The sequence below is a fragment of the Mustelus asterias genome, chromosome 21, assembly GCF_964213995.1.
Source record: "Mustelus asterias chromosome 21, sMusAst1.hap1.1, whole genome shotgun sequence".
Lineage (NCBI taxonomy): Eukaryota > Metazoa > Chordata > Chondrichthyes > Carcharhiniformes > Triakidae > Mustelus > Mustelus asterias.
The window spans coordinates 58,171,560-58,198,575 of NC_135821.1; the positions used below are offsets into that span (position 1 = coordinate 58,171,560).

At 39.5% G+C, this 27,016-nt stretch overlaps 1 protein-coding gene and 1 pseudogene across 2 annotated transcripts; both read right to left on the reverse strand.

The window, feature by feature from the left end:
* Positions 1-357: 357 nt before the first annotated feature.
* Positions 358-27,016, reverse strand: LOC144509303 (trafficking protein particle complex subunit 3). 2 transcript variants are annotated; one of them, XM_078237946.1, is made up of 6 exons: positions 26,812-26,977; positions 23,387-23,434; positions 18,202-18,299; positions 15,552-15,651; positions 11,278-11,460; positions 364-3,691 (listed from the first exon to the last, which is right to left on the reverse strand). In XM_078237946.1, the coding sequence occupies exons 1-6, from the start codon at positions 26,851-26,853 to the stop codon at positions 3,572-3,574; spliced, it is 591 nt and encodes a 196-aa protein (XP_078094072.1). In that variant the 5' UTR covers positions 26,854-26,977; the 3' UTR covers positions 364-3,571. The 2 variants fall into 2 exon arrangements, with proteins under 2 accessions (XP_078094073.1, XP_078094072.1); XM_078237947.1 differs by lacking the exon at positions 23,387-23,434 and having other exon boundaries at positions 358-3,691; positions 26,812-27,016.
* Positions 22,273-22,477, reverse strand: LOC144509594 (U2 spliceosomal RNA; annotated as a pseudogene).

Below are 27,016 nucleotides of genomic sequence, written 5' to 3' on the forward strand. Positions count from 1 at the left end.
TAGTTAAATGGGTAGTGCGGTAGGCAATGAAAGGAGACTTCTTTTCAAGTTTTTTTATGGTGTTTCATATGATCATTGTCTTTGGAAAGTGTAAAATGACTGGTTTTTGACCAGGTTCAAATTGTAAGTGTATCCAAATTTTAAAAACAAGCAAATAGTAATAACACAAAACATAATTTTAACAGTAGTTAAATTTACCTAACTCGATCAGTAGAAAATAATTTGTACCTGATAAAAAACAACACATTGTTTTCCCTTTCGCCCATCTTAAGTTTTCTGGCCCAACTATCTCTGAAGGATGGAAACTGCTCTTTAATGTAAGTTGCAACATACCTTTAAAAATGACTAGGACTCAATGAATTTAAATAACTTTAGTTTAATTCAAAAAGAGTTGTCAACAATATAGACTTGAACAAATCACACAAAAAGGTTTTTATTTGAATTGAATGGCTTTGCTTCTTCTTCCGGTACTGAGCCAGAAACCATCATTAATTTGATAACAACTGTACAAAGATAAAGTAAAACATTCTTCCGTGGTTGGAGAATTAAATACATCACTTCAAAGGATTGAACATGTCCTGCTTATACCATCAGGAGACATTGCTATAATTTGACCAGGGCACCGTACAATCTTTGCACAACACTCTTCCTCAATGCATCTGCTCAGGTGACTTAGTTTATTTTATTGATTGTTGCTCCTAATTAACTGGGCCAATAAGACTTACTGGCATCCATATATCTTTTGAAATTTCACCCTTAACTTAGAAACGTACTAATGTTCTTCTTTTCCTTCAAAAGACCAAATGAACTCCAAAGCAAATTGTGTATTATGTATAAAAGGAAGCTTGAGAAGTGGAGCTTTTTTCACTGGAGATCTTCGATACATTGGTAAACTATTTTAGATATGGCCTTAAATCTCATTGATAAAATATATCCTTCGAGTAATTTAATTTTTATTGTAAAGCGGAGTTTGTTGATGAAAACTTTGTTCATGCATTTCAATATAATTTTGTTGGATAAATATTGAAAGTTTCTAGATTAAAAAATAAATGATATTAGTGGGCCATCAGCCACATGTCTTCCTCCAGTTCATGTTGCGTTTTACTATGTCCCTTGAAGAAAGTTTTAATTATCTTAAAATAGTACAACTGATACAACTTTTTATATTTATTAGCTATTAAATTCACATTTTAAATGTTACATCCCCTGCATAGTGCAATGCTGCACATTTACTGCTTTTGATTTGAACCAAGGTTTCAGTTCTGGAGGCAGGTTTGGTGGGCTGTGGGTTTCATCATTAATTTCATTTTCATCCTTCAAAAGCAAACTGGCTTAGCTTCAAATTAACTCTAGTGCAGGCAGAACCTATAATAAATGAACAAAATAGCTACAAGTATATTCCTAACTAAATCTAGTGTTCATATTCATGGGGAACTGGACAGTGATTGTAAATTTCAAAAATATTTTTTCAATAATCTTTGCAGGTTAGAAAATTCTCCAAGTTGCATGTAAGCAGAAATATCATGCTTGTTTCAGTTTTATTACAAGCCCCCTCTCATTTTGTCCACAGATCTGGATCCTCCAAGTATAATATTATACTGCAGCATAATATTAAGTGAAAAGGGGCATATTAGTACATTGCTTCTAAAGAAATAATTTCAATGAAAACTTTTTCTTTCTCCATCAGGCAACAACTAATTAACCGAGTGCTATTAAAAAGAATGACATGGGTACAGTGAAAAATATCAACTAAATCTGGTTCTTGGAATTTGAACCACATTTCTCTTTCTTCTCCTCTTGAGAACTTGAACAAGTGCATTTTCCATTCACCTTTCACTGGCCTACTATTACACACGGATAAGTAAATATGCACATTTTCAACATCATGAAATGTTAGACAATGAGATTCAGAGTTAGAAACAACAGAATATATTAGAATGCCAGTACTATGTTCTAATTTGCACTTTAAGTTACACCTGTAAAAGCAATTGCCAGATCAGAAACATTTCAAAAGATAAACAAGTTAATTACATCATGGACCCATAAAGTCATAGAATCCTTACGATGCAGAAAGCGGCTATTCAGCCCATCGAGTCTACACCGACAACAATCCCACCCAGGCCCTATCCCCACAACCCCCATGTATTTACCCCACGAATCCCCCTCACATGGCCAATCCACCTAACCTGCATATCTTTGGAGTGTGGGAGGAAACCGGAGCACCCTGAGGAAACGCATGCAGACATGGGGAGAATGTGCAAAATCCACACAGAGAGTAACCCAAGGCTGAAATTGAACCTGGGTCCCTGGCGCTGTGAGGCAGCAGTGCTACCCACTGTGCCACCATGCCATCACTCTTCCCAGCAACTGATTTCAGCATTTTGTACACTCCAACGATGCAGTCTTGGAAATGGGTAATGTGTTAAATTCTGAACTCTCAAAGCATACTTAGCTTTCTGTTGAAACATTTCCTGCATCTACCACAACCAAGCAGAAAATAATAAGCCTTCCAGAGTCAGACTATGGATTACAGTATTTGCTCAAAACAATTTGGAACCCCCTAGTCGTGTCACCCTAGTTGCATTCACACACCCACTTTCAACGTTGCAGCTTTGTACCATCATTATAATCCAAACAAGATTATATAATGTGTCACTAGGAAGGGATGTGTGGGATGCTCTTACTTTGGAGCATTACTGTGAAAAAAATTCATAGATCTGTTTGTTATTTAGTTGGACCATCTCAATTCTTAGAATTGGGGGATAAGATTTACACTGGAGTAGAATCTATACCAAATTCAATTCTCAGCAAAGCAACGTAATGTAGAAGCAGAATCAGATCTCCATGATGCAGGATATAAAGCACCGTCAATGAGCTTAGCAACCATACTAATAGAGAAGAAAAAATCCAAATACCAGAAACAATGAAAATACTAAAAATGGTAAAACTCCACCAAGCTTCCCAAAACATATGTAACCTGTCCTTTCTCTGAATATATTTCCAACATTTACCATTTTAAGGTGGCCTTCAAGGTTTCTTCAAGTCCCATACATCTCCACATTACAACCAGCATAAAATTCCACAAATCCACGATGTCAGCAACCAGAAACAAAGGTACATGTTCATGATATGGTTCTTAGGCATTCTGAGAAGGTTTTGACTGTAAAATAAGATAGGGTGGAGCAGAGGGAGCAATAGCCATCTCGTACATAATAACATTGCATTCTTAAACAGTAACCCATGGGGTTTATGTCTGAAGAACAGGTGAAGGAGCATTTTTATTTCACAGACCCCAAACAGAAATTTGTAATCCACAGAAATACAGATTACAGAAAAACACAAACTTATGAATATGATCTCAAAAAAGGTGGAAGGGCTTGAGCACAGGAATGCACCGCTGTATTCAGTTTAAGGAGTCTCTTTAGGTAAATTCCATGGCAAATAAATTAATTTCCATTCCTGCTCTTTTAAATGTCAAACTTTTGCCAATAAACAAACTTCACAATGCAACAATCTACAGTATTGAGAGAATGTCTTCTTACTGTCCAGGAAAATACTGCACTATGAAATGCTATTCTTCTCCAGCTGGAAGATTTTCTTCAATCCTTTTAATGAATTTCATTCTGATTTCTGTCACATTGTCACCCTTGAGTATGTCCTGGACAAATTTCACATCAATTGCCATTTGAACCTGACAATACAGAAACAGTTAAAGAGAGAATACACAGTACTGTTGATTCAACTAGTTAGTGGTTTTGGCAGAGTTTACAGCTGTTTATTTTAGTTTTAACCCATGTTCAATTTACTTCTGGCCACCTAATGTATTGAATATTACAACATTAACTTTACTGCATCAGGTTTCCATCTACATAGAAAATAAGAGTAGGCCATTCAGCCCCTCGAGCCTGCACCGCCTCAATGTGATTGTGGCTGATCCATGTCAACACCAATCTCATTCACCCCACCACCACTGCCAGCGAGAACAGACAATCTGGCACCCAGCCAAAACTCCATTTACTGCAGCTGGACTAGAGAATCTGTGGGCGAGATCGGAGAATACCTGTTCTCTCCCAATAGTACTTGATGCCTTTTGAAATCTATTTCCTTCTTAAATATACTCAGTGACTTGGCCCCCACTACCTTCTGTGATAGAGAACTCCAAGGGTTTACCACACACAGTGAAGAAATTTCTCCTCACCTCAGTCCTAAATGGTCTACCCTGTATCCTGAGACTGTGACCTCCTGTTCTAGACATTCCCCCGCCAGAGGAAACATCATCCCTGCATCCAGTTTGTCCAGCCCTGTTAGCATTATGTTTCAAAGAGATTCCCTCTAATTTTTCTAAACTCCAGTGAATACAGGTCGAGTTGACCCAATCTCTCCTCATACAAAAATCCTGCTATCCGAGGAATCTGGTGAACCTTCGCTGCACTGCTCTATGGCAAATATATCCTTTCTTAGGCAAGGAAACCAAAACTGCATAAAATATTCAGGTGTGGTCTCACCAAGGACTTGTAGAGGCAGCACGGTGGCACAATGATTATCACTGCTGCCTCACAACGCCAGGGACCTGGGTTTGATACCTCGCTCAGGTCACTGTCTATGTGGAGTTTGCACGTTCTCCCTGTGTCTGCGTGGGTTTCCTCTGGGTTCTCCAGTTTCCTCCCACAGTCCGAAAGACGTGCTGGTTAGGTGCAATGGCCATGCTAAATTCTCCCTCAGTGTACCTGAACAGGCGCCAGAGCGTGGCAACTCGGGGATTTTCACAGTAACTTCATTGTAGTGTTAATGTAAGCCTACTTGTGACACTAATAAAATAAACTTTAAACTAGAGCTCAGTAAGGCATCCTTGCTCCTGTATTCAAATCCTCTTGCAATACAGGCTATGGGTGAAATGTTATCAAACAAATGGCCAGAGTAGAGTATTGGTTCTAGAGTGAAAAGCAGAATGTTTCCCACCAATGGCACTTGTATGTAGACCTGTTGTAAAGTGTGATGTCATACTAGCCAGATTTTGAGCATGTGCTGCCATTCCCGCAGAGTGTAGGCTCAAAATTGTCCCTTATGATATAATTATAGGTAATTATAGGCCGGTTAGCTTAACTTCTGTAGTAGGGAAAATGCTTGAATCTATCATCAAGGAAGAAATAGCGAGACATCTGGATATAAATTGTCCCATTGGTAAGACACAGCATGGGTTCATGAAGGGCAGGTCATGTTTGACTAATTTGGTGGAATTCTTTGAGAACATCACGTGCGCAGTGGACAATGGGGAATCTGTGGTGGTGTATCTGGATTTCCAGAAGGCATTTGACAAGGTGCCGCACCAAAGGCTGCTTGTTAAGATAAAGGTATACAATGTTAAGGGCAATGTATTAGCATGGATAGAGGATTGGTTAACTAACAGAAAGCAAAGAGTGGGGGTAAATGGGTGTTTTTCTGGTTTGCAATCAGTGACTAATGGTGTGCCTCAGGGATCAGTGTTGAGACTGCAATTGTTTACAATTTATATAGATGATTTGGAGTTGGCGACCAAGTGTCATGTGTCAAAATTCGCAGATGACACTAAGATAAGTGGCAGAGCAAAATGTGCAGAGGACGCTGAAAGTCTGCAAAGGGATATAGATAGTCTAAGTGAATGGGCAAGGGTCTAGCAGATGGAGTACAATGTTGGTAAATGTGAGGTCACCCATTTTGGTAGGAATAACAGCAAAATGGACTATTATTTAAATGGTAAAAATTTGCAGCATGCTGCTGTGCAGAGGGATCTGGGTGTCCTTGTGCACGAATCACAAAAGGTTGGTTTGCAGGTGCAGCAGGTAATCAAGGCGGCAAATGGAATTTTGTCCTTCATTGCTAGAGGGATGGAGTTTAAAAGCAGCGAGGTTATGTTGAAGCTGGATAAGGTGCTGGTGAGATCACACCTGGAGTACTGTGCACAGTTTTGGTATCCTTACTTGAGAAAGGATATACTGGCATGTGAGGGAGTACAGAGGAGATTCACTAGGTTGATTCCGGACTTGAGAGGGTTGGCTTATGAGGAGAGACTGAGTAGACTGGGGTTATACTCATTAGGATTCAGAAGAATGAGGGGAGATCTTACAGAAACATACAAGATTATGAAGGGAATAGATAAGATAGAAGCAGGGAAGTTGTTTCCACTGGCAGGTGAAACTAGAACTAGGGGGCATGGCCTCAAAATTAGGGGGAGCAGGTTTAGGATTGAGTTGCAGTGGAACCTCTTCACCCAAAGAATTGTGAATCTATGGAATTCCCTGCCCAGTGAAGCAGTGGGGCTACCTCATAGAATGTTTTTAAGGCAAGGAAAAATTTTTGACCAGTAAAGGAATTAAGGATTATGGTGAGCGAGCGAGTAAGTGGAGCTGAGTCCAAGAAAAGATCAGCCATCATCTTATTGAATAGCAGAGCAGGCTCAAAGCGCCAGATGGCCTACTCCTGCTCCTAGTTATTATGTTCTTATTATCTGCCTTCCTAACTGCTTGCTACACCTGCATGCTTGTTTGCTTTCAGTGACTGGTGCATGAGGACACCTCAGGTATCATTGCATATCAAATTTCCCAATCGATTATCATTTAAATTTTCTGCCGCTGTTTTCCCTACCAAAATGGATAACATCACAGTTAGCCACAGACAGCACGGTGGCACAGTGGTTAGCACTGCTGCCTCACAGCTCCAGGGACCTGGGTTCGATTCCCGGCTTGGGTCACTGTCTGTGGAGTTTGCACATTCTCCCCATGTCTGTGTGGGTTTCCTCCCAGAGTCCAAAGATGTGCAGGTTAGGTTGATTGGCTATGCTAAATTGCTACTTAGTATCCCGGGATGCGTTGGTTAGAGTAAATATGTGGGGTTACGGAGAAAGGGCCTGGGTAGGATTATTGTTGGTGCAGACTTGATGGGCCAAATGGCCTCTTTCTGCACTGTAGGGATTATATTGCATCTGCAACGTGTTTGCCATTCACTGAACTTGTCTAAATCACCTTGAAGCCTCCTAACATGCTCTCACTACTCACATTCTGATCCAGTTTTGTGTCGTTAGCAAACTTGTGAATAGCTGGGGCCAAGGCACTGATCCCTGTGGCACCACAGGTCATCATCGCCTGCCATTTTGAAAAAGGGCTATGTATTGCTATTCTGTTTGCTAACCAATTCTGAATCCATGCTATTACCACCATTTGCATACTAACCTTTTATGTGAAACTTTAAAAATCCACATACACCATTTCTATTTTCATTCCTTAACTATTTAAGTTCTCAAAACACTCCAGTTGGTTTGTCAAATATGATTTCTCTTTCATAAGTCTATACTGACTTTGTCTAATCCCATTGCTTTTATCTAAGTATCCTGTATTTATATTGTTTCAAATAGACTCTCGTATTATACCGCATCTGCAATGTGTTTGCCATTCACTGAACTTGTCTAAGTGGCCTTGAAGCCTCTTAACATGCTCCTCACCATTTCCCCACTAATGATGTTAGGCTAATTGGTCTGTAATTCCCTGTTTTCTCACTCCCTTCTTTCTTAAATAGTGGGGTTACATTGGTCACCCTCCAATCTGAGAGCACTGTTCCAGACTCTACAGAATTTTGGAAGATGACAACCAACACAAAGTAATTCCTGATTATGTAGAACCCTTGCTACACGCATCCTTAATTTCCAGTTTAATGCCATGCCCTACCGTACCACTACTGTTTGGGGGTATATTGGTAATTCCCACTAATGTTTTTCTCCCCTTGTTGCTTCTTAGCTCCAACCAGACTAATTCAACATCATGATTTTCTGAGCCAATACCTTTTCTCACTATTGCACTTTGCTAACTACGTCACCCCACTTCCTTTTCCTGTTGACTGTCCTTCCTAAATATCAAATACCGTTGAATGTTCACTTCCCAGTCTTGGTTACCTTACAGCCATGTCTCCATAATCGTAATATCGTACTGTTTTCATCCATTTGTGCACCTTATTGTGAATGTTCTGTGCATTCAGATACAGTGCCTTTTGACCTCTCATTTTTACACGTCTATTTTTGTACTTGGGCGCTATTTGCTGCTAGCCCTCGTTTTTTCTGCCTTCCACTTTTGCCTTTTTATCTTTCATTTCTTTCTTTGCCTCCCTTTCATGCCTCCCCACTCAGGTGCCCATCCAGTTTAAACCCTCCATCACAGTACTAGTGAATACTCCTGTCAGGATATTGGCCCAGACTGGCTGGGGTGCAATCAGTCCAGCCTGTACAGGTCCAACCTCTCCAGTATTGGTCCCAATGCCTCAGCAATTTAACTACCTCTCTCCTACACCATCTATCCAGCCATACATTCATCTTGTCTGTTCTCCTCTTGCTGATTTCACAAACACATGGCACTGGGAGTAATCCTGGATTGGATTCCTACATTTTGAGGTCCATTTTTAAAAATTTGTTTACAGAATGTGGGCACCACTGGCTAGGCCAGAATTTATTGCCCATCCCTAGTTGCCCTTCAGAAGGTTCCTGAGTTGTAGGTACACCCACATACTGTTAGGAAGAGAATTCCAGGATTTTAACCCAGCAGTGAAGGAACAAAATATATTTCCAAGTCAGGATGGTGAGTAACGCGGAGGATAATTTCTAGGTGATGTTTCCAGGTATCTGCTGCTCTTGTCTTTTGAGATGGTGCATAGGCTTTGGGGAGTCAGGAGGGGAGTTACTTGCTCTGGTAACCATAGTATTTATAAAGCTAATCCAGTTCAGTTTCTGGTCAATGCTAACCCCCAGGATGTTGACAGTGGGGGATTTAGCGATGGCATTGAATGTTAAGGGGTGATGGTTAGATCCTCTCTTGTTGGAGATGGTCATTGCCTGGCACTTGCCTGGTGTGAATGTTACTTGCCACTTGTTAGCCCAAGCCTGGGTATTGTCCAGGTCTAGGTGTATTTGGACATGGACAGCTTCAGTGTCCGAGAAGTTGCGAGTAGTACTGAACATTTGTGTAGTCAATGAACATCCGCATTTCTGACCTTATAATGGAAAGTGGTCATTGATGAAGCAGCTGAAAATGGTTGGGCTTGGGGTACTATCCTGAGGAGCTCCTGCCATGATATCCTGGACCCAAGATGATTGACCTCCAAACACCACGATCATCTTCCTTTGTGTCAGGTAGGACTCCAACCAGTGAAGGGTTTTCCCCCCGATTTCCATTGACTCCAGTTTTGCTATGGATCCTTGATGCCATACTTGATCAAACGCTGCCCTAATTCAAGAACAGTCACTCTCATCTCACCTCTGGCATTCAGCTCTTTTGTCCATGTTTGAACAAAGGCTGTAATGAGGTCAGGCGCTGAGTGACCATAGTGGAGCACAAACTGAGCCTCTATGACCAGGTTATTGCTGAGTTGATGACCCCTTCCATCACTGATGGGGAGGTAATTGGCTGGGTTGCATTTTTCCCTGTTTCTTGTGTACAGGACACATGTGGGCAATTTTCCACATTGCCGGGTAGATGCCAGTGTTGTAGCTGTGCTGGAACAGCTCATCTAGGGTGCAGCAAGTATTCAGTATTATTGCTGGAATATTGTCAAGGCCAATGCCTTTCAGTATCTAGAGCCTTCAGCTGCTTCTTGATATCACTGAATGAATTGAATTGGCTGAAGACTGACATCTATGATGCTGGGAACCTCCGGAGGAGACAGATGGAACACTCACTCGGCACTTCTGGCTGAAGATTGTTGCAAACGATTCAACGTTATCTTTTGCACTGATGTGCTGGGTTCTTCCATCACTTAAGGATGGGGATATTTGTGGAGTTTCCCCCTCCAATGATTTGTTTAATTGTCCACCAACATTCATGGCAGAAAGTGGCATGACTGTAGAGTCTGATCTGATCTGTTGGTTGTGGAATCGTTTGGCTCCATTTATTACTTGCTGCTTATGCTGTTTGGCATGCAAGTAGTCCTGTGTTACAGCTTCACCAGGTGGACAGCTGGTGTTGCTCCTGGCATGCCCTCCTGCACTCTTCTTTGAATCAGGGTTGATCCCATGGTTGGAATGGTAGAGTGGAGGATATGCCAGGCCTCGAGGTTACAGATCGTGATTGCGTACAATTCTGCTGCTGATATTGGCCCACAGCGCTTCATGGATGACCAATCTTGAGTTGCTCGATCTGTTCAAAATGTATCTCATTTAGCACTGCGGTAGTGTCACACCACATGATGGAGGGTATCCTTAATGTGAAGACAGGACTTCACCTCCACAAGGACTGTGCGGTGGTCAAGGGAGACCGTATGTTGCAATCATCAGGGGGTTTCCTTGCTCATGCTTGACCTGGTGGCATGAGACTTCAATTTTGATGAGGATTTCAATGTCCTCATCAATGTTGAGGACTCCCAGGGCAACTCCTCCCAACTTTATACCACTGTGTCACCACTTCTGCTGGGTTTGTTCTGCTTATGGGACAGGACATGCCCAGGAATGGTGATGGTTGTGCCTGGGACATGATTTTAATGTATGATTCTGTGAGTACGACTACATCAGGTTGTTGCTTGACTAGATGTTAATAAGAAAGACTTTGCAGAGTCGACAGGGCTAGGTTTGCTGTTGCCATTTCTAGTACCTAGGTCAATGCTGGGTGGTCCATCCAGTTCCATTGCTTTTTGTTTCCTTTGTCATGATCGAATACAACTGAGTGCATGTAAGAGTCAATTACATTTGTAAGACATGTAAGAGTGAACCATATGTCTGTGGGTCTGGAGTCACCTGTAGGCCAGACCAGGTAAGGATGGCAGGTTTCCTTCCCGATAAGACATTTCTTTATTTTTTAATTTATTGCCTAGCTCCCTATTTTTGGCTATTGGTAACTCAAACTGATATATATTATGGATTTTCAGTCCTTCGTCTCCCAAGACAGAGATACCACGAATAATAATGATGATAATAAAAGGTCCATTACTGAAACAAACACCTATGCAATACAGATTTAGTGAGATGAGCATTATGGTGTAAATTGCACAAAGATATCAAAATGCTTACCCCAAGAGCTGACACCCCTACCATTTTTGTTTAATTTATCAATTTTTATTTTTCTTAAAATAGTATAAATATATTACTCCACTGGCGCTGTCACTACTACACCCCCCCCCCCCCCCCCCCACACACACACATTGTTTATTTGTTTGATTAAAAGAATATTAAAAAGGGATACGCCCCATCATGGGCTGTCACCTCTTCTTCTTTATTGATTTCTATTTAATGGATTGATTTTTTTGTTAAGGATATTTCACAATGCTTACCATTTCCAATGCACCTCTCAGAACTCCACAGAGTAGATTAGAGTAGATCAAGCTTGAATGGTTGTCTGGCAATTCCACAAAGTCCACAAGTGGATTATTTTCCAGAATCAATGAAAATTCATCACCAGCTGCACTCCAGTTGGTCACACTGGGAGTTATACCCAGATACATTTTAAAAGCAACCTGTTAATTTACAAAATATATTAAAATGCAAAGCACCTTTAACGACTTTATACCATCAATAAAATAAAGGCTTGGAGTATGCATTAAAAAAAGTGAAACTAACGTGTCTCCATTATAACGATGACAGGAACCTCTGAAGCATGCACGTCACATACATGCATGATTAAATGTTAGAAACCAGAAGTTGCAGTCTAAGTTTGCATGCTCCTCCAAAGGCTGTGACAGATCATCAGCATTAAAATACATGCAAAAATGTGAATTTGGGGTCCTTACCCATTAAAACAGCCAGAGGTTAGGGCTTGTGCATTTGAGTCTAAATGGATTTTTGACAGTGCAGCAAATGATAATTACTGTCAAAACAACTTCTTTGCCCAGAAAGTTTAATTTTACAAGTTTGGAGCCTCATTCATTCGGAGGTTACTGATGGAGTGGTTCTTTTAAATTAAAATGATTATTTTATTATACTTTTCCTATCTCTTACTTTTCTCTTGTAATGCCAACTTTCTTTTCCCAATCTTGATTTCTTCCTGTAAATTTATACATCCTGCTTTAAGACTATGCATATCAATACCTGTTGGGTCTGCTCACAGATGGCGTTTGGATGTTGCGGCACTGATTGGAAAAGATCATAGGAAAAAGGTATTGGAGTAGACCATTTGGCCCCTCAGGCCTGCTCCACCATTCAATGGGATCATGGCTGATCTAACTGGAGCCTTAACTCCACTTTCCTTGAGCCCTTGACTGCCTTCGAAATCAAAAATCTATCAAACCCAGTTTTGAATATATTCAATGACTCCACTGTCTCGGGGGAAGAGAATTCCAAAGACTAATGATCCTCTGAAAGAAGAAATTCCTCTTCATCGCGTTCTTAAATGGAAGACCCCTGATTTTCAAACTGTACTCTTGGTTCTAGATTCCCTCACAATGAGAAACATGCTCTCAGCATCTACCCTGTCAAACAGCCTCAGGATCTTATATGCTTCAATAAGATCACACCTCATTCTTCTAAACTCTAATGAGTATAGGCCCAACCTATTCAACTTTTCTTCATGAGACAACCACTTCATCCTAGGAATCGGCTTGGTGAACCTTCTGCTGAATCAGACTGAGGATTTGAAAACGTCTTCAATTCAAGACTCTTTTTGTACTACCCCTCATCACCCCATCATAAAAAAACCGATGCAGACACTATGGGCCAAATGGCCTCCATCTGTGCCAGAACAATTCTGTGACTGAAGAGCACATGAAAAACATATGGGCAGTTAGTTGTCAGTGTGGTGATATTTTCTCACAGCTGACCACAAAATTTGGCCCAATAACTTTCACAAGGGAAGTTAACAAATAACCAGAGAAATAAGTAACCTATATAATAACCTGATCACCTTAGCAATTGCTGCCATAAAAACCTGGAAGCAGAGCAAATTTAGCCCATGCAGGAATGCTGGAACATGGAAGAGCCATGTAGAACTCCTCCAACCATTCACTCTCCGTGAACCAAATTTTAAAACCCCTTTCTTCTGTGTCAATGACCATGTAACAGGATGTCTCAGATAGTCATTAAGTAATACAAATAATCACAGAATTTGAAGCATAAAATTAACAACTTCAATAAAATTTACATTATAATACATTGCAAAATCCAATGAAATCCAAATTGAATATTACCACTGTCAGGAAAACAAAGGTAGTTTTAAGGGATTTAAATTTGCATTGTTAAAATATTCAAAATAAGGTATAGTTTTAAGTAGGTGTGATTTAGTGTTTCGGTGTAAGGAAAGTAAAGCTAAAGTTAGATTCATGCTGGACAAAGGTGTTTGTATGTGTGGGGGTTTTAGTTTCAATTCAAACTGTGTTTCTATTGTGCTTACAGGGGTTAGGGTGTGAAAAGTATATAAAAGCTGTGGAGAAGTAGAAGTCATTGCTTAACAACCAGGAGTATTTTTAAGATAGGAAGACTTTTTGACTTTAGTTTTTAGGTGAATATATTGCAGTTGAAGTTAGGAGGCCAGGGAGTGAACATTGTTCAGCTCTGTCAGAAGAAAAGCTGATGACGTGGAGATGCCGGCGTTGGATATCCAGATATCCACTCCATCTGACGAAGGAGCAGGGCTCTGAAAGCTAATGGCATTTGCTACCAAATAAACCTGTTGGACTTTAACCAGAAGAAAAGCTGGACAGGACAAGGGGGCTGCAAAAAGGCAGCCTTCCCAAACAACCAGATAAAGCCCAGACAATCGGGGAATTGGGACAGAACAAATGTCTTAGGAAAAATGAAGTTAAGGAAAAAGAGACCCAAGGTGAACAAGATACTGTTCAGGAGAATTCAATGGAAAAGATAAAGTGTTCTGAATCGAAGAGACAACTGCAGCAACCAGATTTAAAGTAGGAAAGCAGACTTCGGAGGTAAATCAAAAGTTTGGTGCTATCTTAATACAGTCTGGGCATCAATAGTTAAAGCTATTGTGAAGAATTCGTGCAGTCAAGACAAAATAATCTTGAAGGGATTGATAGAAGCAACTGGGGGCAAGCATTGTTTAAAAGAAAAGAAGATTTGAAAGTGTGTCTTTTTGAAAGCTGAATTTCAAATCACTTGTTGGAAGCCAGAGTTTAGTGAAACAAGATGGCTCACTGTACAAGAATCATCTGGAGTTTTGGCGGGGGGGGGGGGCAAATAAAATTTCTCATGTTCAATAAATGTTTGTTGTTAAAACTAATTAGCAGCCCTGTGACTCTGTTCCTTCATGTTTTCAAAAAAAAAGTAAAAAGTTACGGTCTTTTGAACCAAAGTTCCATTCTGAGATCATCCCATCTAAATATATCAACTGGGATCCTTCCAATTTTGATAATCCAGCTAGTATAGCAAGCCAAATAATCCAAACTATAGTAATTACAGCATTGCATTTGGTATGGAGCTGGCAAATTCCAGCCAACGCTTGGAATTGTGTGTTATGAATCCAATGTTTACTAAGATGGTTATTGCCTGTCTCTCTAATTTAAGGTACAATAGAGAATAAGAGAGGCATGTGTTACAATTTCTGCCCAACAACCAGCTTGCTTAGTTACCATGGGGACCAGAGGCCTAGGCCGGACGCGACTGAAATATATGCATACAAACATACCAGATTTAACACCCCAGTACAAAGGGAGAGGCAGGTGTTTTTACTTTTGCAGACATACTGTCTCAAAGACGTTGAGCAGAGAGAAAGAAAGCCCCAGGCAGTCAAGGAGCAGTTATTGCAGTCTGCAGATGGAAAAGGCTAATTTTTCTGTTATCCACAAGATAGAATGCGGGTAAGAAGATGTTCCTTCTTTGAAGAGATGGAAAACTTGCATATTTTGGGACTCAAAGTTTCCTCCAGGGAATAATCATTGGTATAAACCATGTTGCTGGGGGTTCATTTGGGAACACTCAGAGATTTGAGGGAAAGGACTTTCAAAGGTTATTGGATGTTATGACTCAGCAAAACGAGAAATGCACCCATTGGAAGGTGGGAGTGACTTTCAACTGTTTCCTGTAAAGACTCCAATTCTGCAGAGCGTGCTGTAACATATTTATATGGTGTAGTCATGATTAGACATCAATAAGCATTCTGTGGTTTAGAGTAATAGTTGCCTACTATGTAATGTTTAGTCAATGCTGATTTTAGTTTGCATGTACAGTAAAAGCCTTAAAAGTGGAAATACTGTGGAATTCTTTTCCACTGGTCACTGGGAATTATTTTTAAGTTGTTGGTTTTACAGGGATAGGTTATAATATTGAACCATTGACCACTATTTCATTCTTCACAACAGCTCAAATGCTAGCATTTAAAATGCAGGGTGGGATTTTCTGGCCACGTCTGCTCCAAGACCGGAAATTCCCACCCAAGGTCAATAGACCTTTTTAAATGGTCTGTTGAGTTTTCCATCCTGTTTGCATCGATTCCCACAGCATGATTCTGCAGCAGTTTTATTTTTCCAAGTTTATTATTGCTTTACAATTTCTAATAGTTTTGCTCATTTCATGCTCTGTTTACCTGTTGCTGTGAGTTGGTCATATAAATTGAAAGCAGGTTTAATTTGACTTAATCCATGCTAAATTTGTAATTTACCTTTGCAATTACATCTGCAGTTTCACGGAAATCATGGCATCTTCCAACATTAGAACGAGCTAAAAAATCTTCTATAAGTCTGACACCAATGTTGTAGCCCCTATTTTGAAATACAAGGTAAACCAATATTGTTCATTTAGCAGAAAATATTTGCTTTAAACAGGTCCTGTCCTTTAAATTTGATGTGCATACATTTCGTAACATTCTTAGTGAAACATTCTACGTGGGAAAACAATTTTTGTTGCCAAAACATATAACTGCTATCAGCAACACAAATTGAGACAAAAAATCCAAGGCATAATGGTCATGCCAGTCAGGTAGTCAGAATAAACAAAACCTATGTCTTATGGAATTAGCTTTGTTGTAAACAGCAATGTGGTTGACTCTTAAATGCCCTTATGGATGGGCAATAATTGCTGGCCCAGCCAGCAATGCCCACATCCCACGAACTAATGAAAAAATGGAATGCAGAGTTTCTAGTTCCTTTTCACTTTCCTTCAATTCTTAAAAAAAATCTAAACTGAATGTAACACTATGTCCCAATTTAACTCTGAATTTATTGAGCTGTGCCTTGAACTTTCACCTTGGTTTCTCAAACAATCAAAATAAAATAGAGCTGTTGCGATTTTAAATATTGAACTTTTGGTAACTTAAAACATCAGTGCTTTGCCATTATTCCAAATCCTTCACCAATTTAAACTGCTCTCATCCAGCTGCCTTCACTTTTCATGCTAAACTGCATTAGTGAAGAAACAAAATTTCACTTCTCTAAAATTGTACACATACAAATAGGGCATAGCATGAATTACAAAATAGTTACTGCCACTTAAAATGATTTTTAAAGTCTTATGAAGACCAGTAGGCAGGTATTTAAAAATCATTTCATAGGAACAACAAAGGGGAAGGGAGAAGGTGCGAGGGAATCCAGGATCAGGCTTTTCATAATAAGTTTTTTCTGAGTGGGGAAACTACCTATGCTATAACAAAACAACCTTGGTTCACCAATGGTATTTCATAGATCAAAACCCACTTAATCACACTTTCCCAACTATTCATCAAATTTTCAGAGATCAAAACTTTAAGATCACCCCATCGCAATCAACACCAATTTTGACAAAGTAATCTCTCAACCTAGAAAGGTCAAATTTTGATGATGTAATTTCTGTTCCACTGGTTTTCATTCCCATGTTTAGGCGATTGCCGTAACCTTTCGTAAATCACCCAAAACTTAGGTATTGATTTCCTGCCACTTTCTATTATCCATTAAGGAAGAGTGGCATTTCCCTGTACGCCCAAATATACCCCAAGTGCAGTTCAACGGTAGAGGAATCAAACAGCTGAACTGATAAAACTCGCTTGTGCATGTTGTCTTACGTTTACATGATTCAGACTGTCCTACTTTGTACTAAATTACATCAACACTGGGAAGAAATGGTCAAGAGCTTCAAGTTTTTAGGTGTCCAGAACATCAACAATCTGTCCTGGTCCCTCCACGCGAACGCTATAGTTAAGAAAGCCCACCAATGCCTCTACTTTCTCAGGAAACTAAGGAAATTTGGCATGTCTGCTACAACTCTCACCAACTTCTACAGATGCACCATAGAAAGCATTCTTTCTGGTTGTATCACAGCTTGGTATGGCTCTTGCTCTGTCCAAGACAGCAAGAAACTACAAAAGGTGGAGAATGAAGCCCAGTCCATCACTCAAACCAGCTTCCCATCCAGTGACACTGTCTACACTCCCGCTGCCTCGGAAAAGCGGCCAACATAATGAAGGACTCCACATACCCCAGACATACGCTCTTCCACATTCTTCTTTTGGGAAAAAAGGTACAGAAGTCTGAGGTCACATACCAACCAACTCAAAAACTGCTTCTTCCCTGCTGTCATCAGACTTTTGAATGGACCTACCTCGCATTAGGTTGCTCTTTCTCTACACCCTAGCTTTGACTGTAACACTATTCTGCACTCTCTCCTTTCCTTCCCTAGGTAAGGTATGCTTTGTCTATATAGTGTGCTAGAAACAATACTTTTCGCTGTATACCAATAAATGTGACAATAATACATTAAATCAAATCAGTAGTTCAGTCTGAAGCTAACAAACTGGTGTGCGTCAGAATGGACATCAAGCACTTCTTGGATATGGGATATAATATTTATCCAAATGGAACTGACTATATATCATAAAAGCAGACATTATGAAAAGTGAGATGACAGGTGCAAATATAATCTTAACACATGGAGCTTGTGACTTAATGAAAATCTGAATGCTAAAATAAAGAACCTGTGACACAATGAAACAGATGGAACACTGTTCTACAATCTATTGTTAATCATTTAATAATTCAATGCATCATTTTTACTGTTCTCAGTAAGGGCGAGACTCCATGCATTGTGTAAAGAATATTAATTCTGAAAAACAATAAAGCCATATACCGCTTTCATGCAGTGCAAGATTTTTCACTGGATTACAAATTACATTTTAACCTAATTACAACAAACTGTACTTATTTGTGCTATCAATGACAGAAAAAGTTTAGTGTAGAAGATAAATCGTTTACATTGGAAAGGGAAGATTAAAGTAAGTCTGGCAAGTACAAAAGGAACTGTTGGCCCAATGCATAGTGACTTAAGTTTTCAAATACACTTACATTTTATCCAATTGCTTATTGACATCCTCATCATTTTCATAATCTTTACACAGCTGGGTAACAAGAGCTCCATAGGTCAGAGTAAATAGCTCTGAATTCTGTGGAGGAAGCAAGAGAAGTTGAGCAAAACATTCAGAAACACCAAGAGCTGCATCAACAACCTCTATAGCTCTTACCCTCAAAAATCAAAATGGTTTGTTGAACACTGTGGCCATCAGGAACTTGTCTAACAAGAAATACTCCTTGACCAACTAACCAATTATTACATTAATTACAAGGAACATATTGGATACAACCACCTAAGAGGTCACCTTTAGCCAACAGAATAAATGGACAGGAAGTGGGAGATGGGAAACAGCCTTCACTAAATACAAAATAAACACAAACATAATTTTAATTTTCTGTTTCCTTCCTGAAGTTTTCTACTGATCCAAGGAAATTTGGCATGTCAACTACGACTCTCATCAACTTTTACAGATGCACCATAGAAAACATTCTTTCTGGTTTTATCACAGCTTGGTATGACTCCTGCTCTGCCCAAGGAACTACAAAAGACCGTGAATGTAGCCCAATCCATCACGCAAACCAGCCTCCCATCCATTGACTCTGTCTACACTTCCCGCTGCCTCGGCAAAGCACCCAGCATAATTAAGGACCCCCGCACCCCAGATATTCTCTCTTCCACCTTCTTCTGTCGGGAAAAAGATACAAAAGTCTGAGGTCACCAACTCAAGAACAGCTTCTTCCCTGCTGCCGTCAGACTTTTGAATGGACCTACCTTCCATTAAATTGATCTTTCCCTACACCCTAGCTATGACTGTAAGACTAGACTCTCTCGTTTCCTACTCTATGAACGGTATGCTTTGTCTGTATAGCAACAAACAATACTTTTCACTGTATGCTAATACATGTGACAATAATAAATCAAATCAAAGGTATTGTCTAATGTCTGTAAGTAGACACTGCTTCATAATCATTAATTACTGCCCTGAAATATTGAAAAACAATAGGTCAGGTCAAACTAGTTTATATAATCGTGTTCATTCAATACTTCAGTTACACTATTGTTTATTAAGTGTGTATCACAAGTGAGCCTTGTTAACAACTTTCATGCATTAATAAATTGCCACAAAACTGAATAAACACCGCCATTGTGTCAAGCGTATTGTCAACTAAACAAATGATGAAATAGAATTAAGAAATGTTCAAATTTTGATATTAACATATGCAATAAACTGCACATGTAAATTTTCATCTTTTGATTTATTGAAATTTTCCTCAGTCACTGCCCTATTTCCACGCAGTCTGCTTGGTCCCTATACCTCAAAATTCATTGGTCTGTTCTTGTGCAACTTTCTGGATGATGGGAGCAATCAAGTTTGATGGCGACAAAAGGACAAATAAGATTTTCAGCAGCAGATGGTCTGTGGTTGAGGCAAAGGTCAATGTTGTGGAGATTGAATTACACAACCTTAGTGATGGCTTTGAAACTTAGTTTATTTTCAAAGGGGAAAAATGTCCCTCGCTAAACTCATCATTGCTACTCAGGAACCGTGCCATACAACCATGGTAGATTTCACCTCCAGGAAGTCATGAAGGTTATTCCCAAGCAAATAAAACATTGTCCTCAAAGAACACCGCCGGCGCACTGGCAACTAGGCACTCACATTGACACAGGACCTCAAAAAAATCTCTTGTACTCATCTGAAATCCTATAGCCTCTAATGGAACACAAAATACATCTACAAATGCGATTGTCCTACCTCTCGATGGCACACCTCCTGGTTGACTGCAAACATCAATAACTGCAACCTGGTAACTGACGCGAGGGTCAAGTCCCAACTTTCAAACTTCTATGGAATATCTGACCAATCCTCAACCAATTGAAGATGAGCCAGGGAAGATGTTTCACTTGCTTCACAAACAGAATATGAGGAACAGCTAAAATTGTGACTGTGGCCATCCAAGGCAGACCATCACCCACATACTGAACTTCTGCCATGAGGGATCCATTATAGTGGCATCACAAGCATTCACACGGAGCCAGATACAGTCACTGAATGGAATATTAACCTCAACACTGAGCATACCACCCCCTCAGCCATACAGAAAAAAAAGAATGCGAATAATTGGCCAAAATTCTATGCATTTTTAATGAATTTCTGCAAAGGACAAATGTTCAGGTTGAGCAATTCAATCAACAGTTGGTTACCACCACAGCATCACTAATGCAGGTTAGCGCAAGAAATTGGAGCAACTTAAGAAATGTGATTGGCTTTGAAATCTACAGCATAAAACATTTTTATTTACATATCATATTAACTCTACCAGAATACAATTTCAAAAGTAGTATTCCAGTTTCACGGCTGCTAGAAGTTAAATATTCCAGGTAAATGACTCAACTATTACAAAGGGAGTTGCCCATTAGAAATGTAATCCTCCCAAATAGCAAAATAAGGAAGCATTAATATTTTCTTCCAATTGTGACATTGTCTTGTGTATTTGAGATAACATGCATATATATATTTCATGGGAATGAATGTGGATGTTAAGTCAGAGGATTGTGGTGTTATAACAATGTGTGATGAGGGAAGTGTTGTAGGAAGCAGTCATAACAAAATACACAAATTATTGTTTTTTTTAATGTAAGAGGGTCAGAGAGAAATTTATATCCCTGCATTAGTCAGAAAATGCCACTGGCATGTTTGGTCTAAACTCGTGTTTGTTACTTTTTCCCCGCTCATTTAAAGTGTCATTGGTGCAAAATGTTCCCATAAATGGAGATGAGTAAGGTTGAAGCCTATTAAACACATACTATACAATAAGCATTGATGAGCACCAAAACTGAAAGACAAATCAAGTGATTAGCACAGATCAGTAGCAGGATTGCCACAATTTCAATATGATCACGATTTTATTCGCTTGCTGAGTGTTTCAATTAATAACAATATTAGATCAATGAGATCATAGAATGTGTTACTGCTATAAACATTTGTTTTTTTACTTGTTGCAGTATTATTTAATGAACTCAACTCATTATGCTCTAAACGATCATCACAAAGATCTGAAGTGCAGCAAACAAAGGCTAAATGCAGCATTGCGGCTGATATTTCACTTCACCCCTTCCTGCATTTGGTACAGTTTCCTGGCGCTGGTCACCATTCAGCAATTTACCAAAGTGGTCATTGGTTATAAACAAGTGTCAACATTAAGCACTGGAAGGCTAATTAATCATGGGACATCATTGGGAATCCTAATCCAATCCTCACCAAGAAGCTGAACAACAATGTGATGTAGAAACCCTCCCCAATACTTTCCCCTCTGACCCAATCGTACTGCCGAATGTCTGACATTAATTAACTCATGATGCGGAGATGCCGGCGTTGGACTGGGGTAAACACAGTAAGAGTTTTAACAACACCAGGTTAAAGTCCAACAGGTTTATTTGGTATTTGCTACCAAATAAACCTGTTGGACTTTAACCTGGTGTTGTTAAAACTCTTACATTAATTAACTCAGCAGTTCTGGTCACCACATTACAGAAAGGACATAATTACTCTGGAGAGAGTGCAGAGGAAGCTTATAAGAATGTTGCCAGGGATAGAAAAGTGTATCTATAAGGAGAGATTGGATAGGTTGAGGTTATTTTCCTTGGAACAAAGAAGGCTGAAGGATTACTTGATTGACATATTCAAAATTATGAGGGGAAGAGATAGAGTGGACAGGATACAATTGTTTCCCTTTGCGAAGAATTCCAGAACCAGGGGACACAGATTCAAGAAAAGTGGCAGAAGGTATAGAGGGGACATAAGGAAGATTTTCTTTTTATGCAGAGGTAGTGGGAATTCGCTGCACAAGTTGGTGGTGGAGGCAGAAATCCTAAACTCTTTTAGCAAGTACCTGAATCTGCACCTTAAGTGCTGTAAACTACAGGGCTATGAGCCGGGTTTTTTTTTAATACTTTTCCAATTCAATCAGATCAAATCCAATTCAGAGTCTCAACAAGTTGAGACATTTCCGATCCAGGCTGACAAGACAGGCCGGGTGACTAAGCCACCCTGTCCTGGGCCTGATCTACATGAGCCAAGCTGATTGGAGTAGGGGGAGGTTCCTCCTCCAAGACTTGGGCTCATTTGCATCTTAGCCAAAAGGCCGAGATGCCGCTTTTAAAAATTGCTTCATATGAAACATATGAAGCCTCAGCGTAACCTCATGACCTCAACCAAGTGCAGATCCGATACTACACTTGATCTTAGCCAAAAGGCCGAGAAGCGATCAGGAAGGTGAAATTAGACAGGACACCTGGGGTGTCCTTGGACTGGCATGGACAAGATGGGACAAATGGCCTTTTCTATAGTTCTAAACCAGGAATCACAGGATCTCCTTGATTCAATTAACTGGGCTATGCATTCAAACTCAGTGAGTTATTGGGTAACCCTAAAGTCAATCTTGCATTCCATCTCATCTTCTTTCCCTACCCTCACATACAAAAAGGGAAATTGTGAAAAGATTCCTTCTATTGTATTCGATTCTGTAACCAGGTGAAGTGTTTCCTCCAATTACCAGTAATTCTAATTTCTGTGAGAGGCAATAAAACAGAAAACAAAAAGTGGTCAATTTTGGAAAAAAAAACTAGAAAATATCTCGATTCCCCAAAACAAATGCATGTTCATTTGCCCTCTTAAACCCCACCACAAGTTCAATGGCTTTAGGATTATAGATGGCCTCAGAACAGGAAAAATAATCTCCAGCTACCAGACCTGAAGTTGCAAACGCACATTCACTCCACAGGTGACCACAGCCAAACTCAATCATATATTTTCCTTCAAGGTATCTACAAATAAATACACACCACCATTCCAGCAGGATAGTGAGGAGGAATACACACATGATTTTTTTAAACTCTCCTTAAATCAGAAATGTAGTTTCCATATCACAGCTACATTTCTCATAGGCTTGATGTAGCAATTTCAATGTAAATTAACCAAATTCATTTTCTTAATTCCCACAGCAAAACATCAAATCAAATCAGGTTTTGAACTCATTACAAACTTCACTTCACATTTCATAATTTAAGGAGAAACTCTACATTGCACAGGGATAGCCATGAAGCAAATCAAAGCAAAATGAAAACGTGCATTGCAGCAAACCCATTTTCAAAGAGATTAGTATTCCTAACACCTACCATGAGATGCAGAGATGCAGAAGGTGAAATGAATGGCAAATACCAGTACTATAGAATGAGTGCGTTAGGCAGAGGAGACAGGAAAAAGACAGAATTGAGATTTAGTGACATCACACAAAGCAAAACTTGTACACAATGAAGTACACATCAAAATGATATATTATCTGGATAAAATATAACAGAAGATCTTGCAATCCTGCACATACAGCAAATTAGGTAACTCATCAGTTTTAACCCCAACACATTGAGAATTTGGTTCTGAACGTACTGAATTGATTAATGAAGTTTAGAGAAGTTCATCAATTTTGACTGATAGAAATTTCAGCAAAGCATATTCTTGATTTATTTTTTTAAATCATGCGTGCATGGACAGTGCTTATCGAAAATGACCTAAAACTTAAAGTTCATAAACAAACATTATGCTGACATACTTCAACTTGTGCCAATATTTTGTCCCTCCAATCTCCATAACCTATGCAAGAAAAAAACTTGACAGGTATTTATGGCTTTTAGCCACAGTAATTTAGTTGCTGTGTGCGCAGGGCCACAAACATTAGATAAACACGATAAACAGTACTAACATAAAAGGACTGAATATTATGTTTTAATTCCAGCCACAGATTAGCCTGTGCAGAAAAAGACTCAGGTGAAACCAATGATAAAATTGCAAGTTATCAAATTCAAAACCGTCCTGAAAATTAGTATATATACACTGACATTAGGTATAAAATAAACAGGACAATTATCGAAGTTAGTACACTATGTTCCAAACAAATAATTTACCATTTGAAGAAATATGAAGATTCTTCCAAAAAGATCAAAAATCAGGAATTACTTGTGCTGCAGCTGGTTTATAACTATGACTGCCATTGTTTCATGCCCACACAGGCAGCAATAGACAGACAGATGTGTGATATGGATTCACATATATGGGAAGAAAATGTCAAAAATTATGATAGTAATCTAATTGTCAACAGCTAAATGATCACAATTAGTCTGCATGTGACAGTTATTTAAAACTTTTGTAACATTATTCAGTTAAAAATATGAATTTAACAGTGAAAGCATCATATTATTTTTTTATTTTTCTAAACTGATCACCAGCGCTCAAGGCCTCTTCTAATTCACTAAATCTTCCTGAAAAAGTTGAGGGGGGCAGAAAAAAATCTCAGACATATGCTTAAAACTAGTGCATTTTATTTAGTTTAAGGGCTTTTACATCTACACGAATAACCATCAGGCTCCTTGTATATTCAAAGTGGGCAGGCTTCTTCTCATACTACTGACATCATTGTTCAAGTTAATGACCCACAAAGCAGATTCAGAATATTTTGTAAGAAAAAGTGAATGTTATTATGGCAAGAGGGCAAAGAAAACACTTCAAGGACACTCTCAAAGCATCCTTTAAAAAGTGTAACATCCCCACCGACACCTCGGATTGCCTGGTCTAAGACTGTCCGAACTGGAGGAAAAACATTTAGCAAGAAGCTGAACACTGAGTTTTGTCGCCAAGAATAAGCTAAAGCCAAGCATTGACAATGAAAGGAGCATGTGACAACCCAGGCACCCCACTTGCCTGCTCCTCCAATCATCTGCCTCACCTGTGACAGAGACTGTACATCGAGTATTGTACTCCTCAATCACCTGAGAACTCATTTTAGTATGGAAGCAAGTCATTCTCGACACTGAGGGACTGCCTAAGAATAATACATCCTCTGTACATTACATTCCAAAAAGGGCAGAAGAAAGTCTCAAAGTTACCCTATGAAAAATACAATACTTGCATTGAAGTAATTTTTTCTGGGATTCAATTTGTTTGTTACTTATTTACATTCTGTTAAAAAGATCTAAATTAAACCCTTAAAAAGTGACAAACAATGGTCTTTGGTTGCCAATACTTTTGTGCTATTTTCCCATCTCACTCAACCCAAAATATTGCAATGGAGATGCTGATGATCAGCTTTCATACCTACAAACATTATTCAAATTTGAGACACATTAGATTTGACAAGCTTAAAATGCACCTCTTTCTTTACAAAAATTCAAAATTAACTGAATGACAAACAGTAAGTGTTTAAGGAAAAATACAGATGCTGGCTAGGTATGCATGAAGCAAAAAGGCTGGACTGAGCAAATACAGGAGTAGAAAAGTCAGAAAAACTAACTGGGTCACGTTATAGTTTATATCAGTAAGTTGACATAACAGAGAAGGTTACAAGATTTTCTCCAGTTATAATGAATTGGGATTCATGTTCAAAGATTACAGTCAAATTGCTTTAATTTCAATGGAAGATTTGTAAACAAACTTGATTTCTATTTCAAACGATCAATGGCTTTAACATTTTGATGTCCAAACAAGTCTTTTCTGTCCAATAGACTAAATCATCATCGTTTGTTATTTCACAACATACCCAGGCAACCCAGCCCTAACAACCAAAAATGTGTTCACAGGCCAGATCTGATTGTTAACAAACAGCCCATGAAGTGTCTTAAACCAGGTTTACATGCAATATTATGTTTCAATTTTTAGTGAAGATGTATGGGCCCCGAAATACTAGAACTTGAAAATGATTACACTCACTTGAACCTGCACTTTTATGATGTGGTTTCAAGCTTGTAAATAAATGCAAGTTGCTTCTATCATAGAATTTCCATAGTGCAGAAGGAGTCCATCAAGCCTGCACCGGCAACAATCCCACCCAGGCCCGATCCCCGTAACCCTACATATTTACCCTGCTAATCTTCATTTCACTAAGCGGCAATTTAGCATGCCAGTCCACCTAACCGACACATCTTTGGACTATGGGAAGAAACTGGAGCACCCAGAGGAAACCCACGCAGACACGGGGAGAACGTGCGAACTCCACACAGACAGTGACCCGAGGCTCGAATTGAACCCAGGTCCCTGGCGCCGTGAGGCAGCAGTGCTAAATGTTATGCCACCCTTATCAGATTGCAAAAAGAATATCTTGTACTTAATCAAACTGTACAAGGCTAAGATAAGACTGAATTAGATGAGGGCAGAACTACCGATAGTGATGGGGATGATTGCGCTCAGGCAAACTCCCTATTCTGTACATACTTAAGGATATATCAAAGATCAAGCCCAAGACAGGAGGTGAGAGCCCTGTCTTGTCAGCTTGGATCGGGAATGTCTCAACTTGTTGAGACTCTGAATTGGATTTGATTTGATTGAATTGAAATAAAAAAGGTATATCAAAGAAAGATGAACACTTAAAACACGATAGGCGTATCTCGATGCATATTAGATGCGGTTGTCAGGAACAAAGTATGAAGGGGCCTGCCCCAGCCATTGGGAAATACATTGAATTAGATCAACAGCTCCAAACCAGGCCCAGCGCTCACAGATTAAACACTCCATTCCACTTGCTTTCGGCCTCAGTAACCGCAGAATTTCGAATTACCATTTTCTTGCTCTCGGTACCTCGATTGGCCTGACGAGACATTTTCCCACAACCTTTTTTTTGTTGCGGGGGGGACAGGGGGGAGAGCTGGGGAATAGATATTTCTCAGCGTCTCTCTTTCTCTCTCTAATCCTTTCCGAAAGATAAATCCTCACCGCAAGATCCCGAGGAAGGGGGAGGGAGGTACGCATGCGCGTAGGTTCGC